Source organism: Penaeus chinensis, chromosome 11 (genome assembly GCF_019202785.1).
Source record: "Penaeus chinensis breed Huanghai No. 1 chromosome 11, ASM1920278v2, whole genome shotgun sequence".
Taxonomy (NCBI): domain Eukaryota; kingdom Metazoa; phylum Arthropoda; class Malacostraca; order Decapoda; family Penaeidae; genus Penaeus; species Penaeus chinensis.
The window spans coordinates 38385179-38387678 of NC_061829.1; the positions used below are offsets into that span (position 1 = coordinate 38385179).

The window sequence follows — 2500 nt, forward strand, 5'->3', positions numbered from 1 at the left end:
ATGAGGAACTATTCACTTCAAATTATTTTTATGTAGTAAGTCAATGAAATAGGTAAATAATTCAACCCAAATATGTCAGGTGAGACTTCTTACATTTAGAAATACAAAGGGAATAGCACCATACTGTATAGCTATCAGTCATAAATTAATTAGTTTTTTCCCCTAAAAAGAAAGTATCAAGTCCCATTTTCTGCCAATTCATTTTTTTTTTTTTTTTTTTTTTATCAGTATCTTTAATCCCCACCCCCCATTCCCCTATTGCATGAACTGTGCAGAAGAGGCAAATGACGAGACCTTTTCAGCCTTTGCATGTCACTGACACTCTCTCACACATACACAGACACACACACAAAACACAAACACAAAACACACACACACACACACACACACACACACACACACACACACACACACACACACACACACACACACACACACACACACACACACACACACACACACACTTTAATATATTTATTTATGACAATTATTCATGTATACACAGTAGCTTGTTAATATTGATTATTGTTGGAATAGTTGTCTGTAATTAGCTAATTATAAGCTATTTTATGAAGGTAATCTCAGGTTCATAGGTCTAATGGCTTAGCATAAATGGTGAATTCCATTCACAAATGTGCTTGGAAGCATAGTCATGTGGACAAAGGTTGCCTAATTAGAAGACTGCCAGGTATACTCATTATAAAGATGTTATGTGGAGCATTCAGTATATTAATATTTCAGTTCAGCCCTACAGAAGAGCAGACTGTTTGAATTATATGAAATATTTGGCTTCAGAGATTCACAAAGAAGTATGGTGGTGTGATCCTTGAAAGACACCCAACTTTTACCAGCTGGGCTTGGTAACCCAGAGCTGAGCCTGGTAGTTGATATAGATCTTTTAAGAGATTGTGATTGTTGGCATCACTTGGCAAATCTAGTAGCTTTTGTTCTGCTACTTCTCTGCTTATATCATTAACTCTCACCTCAGTTTCGTTAAATATATCTTTGCATGGAAACTTAATGTTTAGTAACCCTGCACTTCTGCATGGATGTGTTCACAATTTTGCAACACTTAATGACTTCCTTGGGTGAATCATCTGCCCAGTGTTGGTTCTAGAGGTGCTAAGGGTATATCCTTAAGGTTAAATGCTTAGTTGATTTTCTACACTTCCATGAATAATAGTTTTATATATATTTAATGTGTAGATATGTGTACTTCTAAGGTAAAAAAGTCAAAGTGATTTGTTGCTCATTTCCTAGCTTTAAATCTTTGATTAAAAGTACATATCAAGGTTTTTTGCCTCAATTTACTACAAGAAATGTAAATATATATGTTAATTAGGTAGAGATGAAAGGGTATTTGAACATTTTATGTGATGCAGTCTGTTGTTGTTATAGATTAGTTAGAGAGAAGTATTACATTTCAAAAGTTTCAATTTGAGATATATGTAAAAAAAAAACATATATGGCAAAATCCTTGACATGTTCATATACTTTCCATGACCCTTACTCTCTGTAAGATTTTGTAATCAATATACACACTTCTTAACAAGGACAAATACATACATAATTACATACTTACATCATTCAATTTCTCCCTCTTTGACATTCTCATCCTTTTTATCTCACTTTCCCTTTCTACACACACATCCTATCCCTCAGTCCCTCATACTCTTATGCTATTACTTATCCACATTTCCAGTATGAGTAAAGAGGCTTGCATTCAGGCTTAAAATGATCACTGAAACCTTAGAAAAGAAAAAAGAAATTTGGGAGAGCATTATGATTTACAGCTGTCTTGATTTTAGTCTTTGACATGGAGGTGGGATGAACCATAATGTTATACAAATGTTTATTGTGCATTATGGCATGTTATCACGTTATTTTTTTCTTTTTTTAGGGATGATGCGACACCGTAAGTTTTTATGTGATTTTCTTTTGGGGTGGGAAGAAGAGGTGTAGTTTTAGCATTAATTTTTGTGTGTGTGTGTTTGTGTGCGTGTGTGTGTGTATATATATATATATATATATATATATATATATATATATATTATATATATATATATATTTATATTTATTATATATTTATATTTATTATATATTTATATTTATGTATATTTATATTTATGTATATTTATATATTTATATATATATATATATATATATATATATATATATATATATATATATATATATATATATATATATATATATATATATATATGTGTGTGTGTGTGTGTGTATATATGTATTTGTTAATATATGTACATGTATATACACACACATTTACACACATACACGCACATTTACACACATACACGCACATGCATATACATTCATGTATACATACATATATATATATATATATATATATATATATATATATATATATATATATATATATATATATATATATATATATATATATATATATATATATATATGCACTTATACACATACATGTGCATATAGATACATACATTTATATATATATGAATAT

At 29.8% G+C, this 2500-nt stretch overlaps 1 protein-coding gene across 23 annotated transcripts in view; it reads left to right on the top strand.

Moving 5' to 3' along the window:
- LOC125030706 (epsin-2-like) overlaps nt 1-2500 on the top strand; it is a 61516-nt gene that overhangs the window by 28335 nt on the left and 30681 nt on the right. For 22 of the 23 annotated variants that reach the window (XM_047620907.1, XM_047620926.1, XM_047620910.1 and 19 more), the window contains one exon: nt 1901-1915. The exons of the other annotated variant lie outside the window; for it this stretch is intronic. In XM_047620907.1, coding sequence (XP_047476863.1) covers nt 1901-1915 — 15 coding nt within the window. The remainder of the gene's footprint in view (nt 1-1900; nt 1916-2500) is intronic. 23 annotated transcript variants of the gene reach the window in all.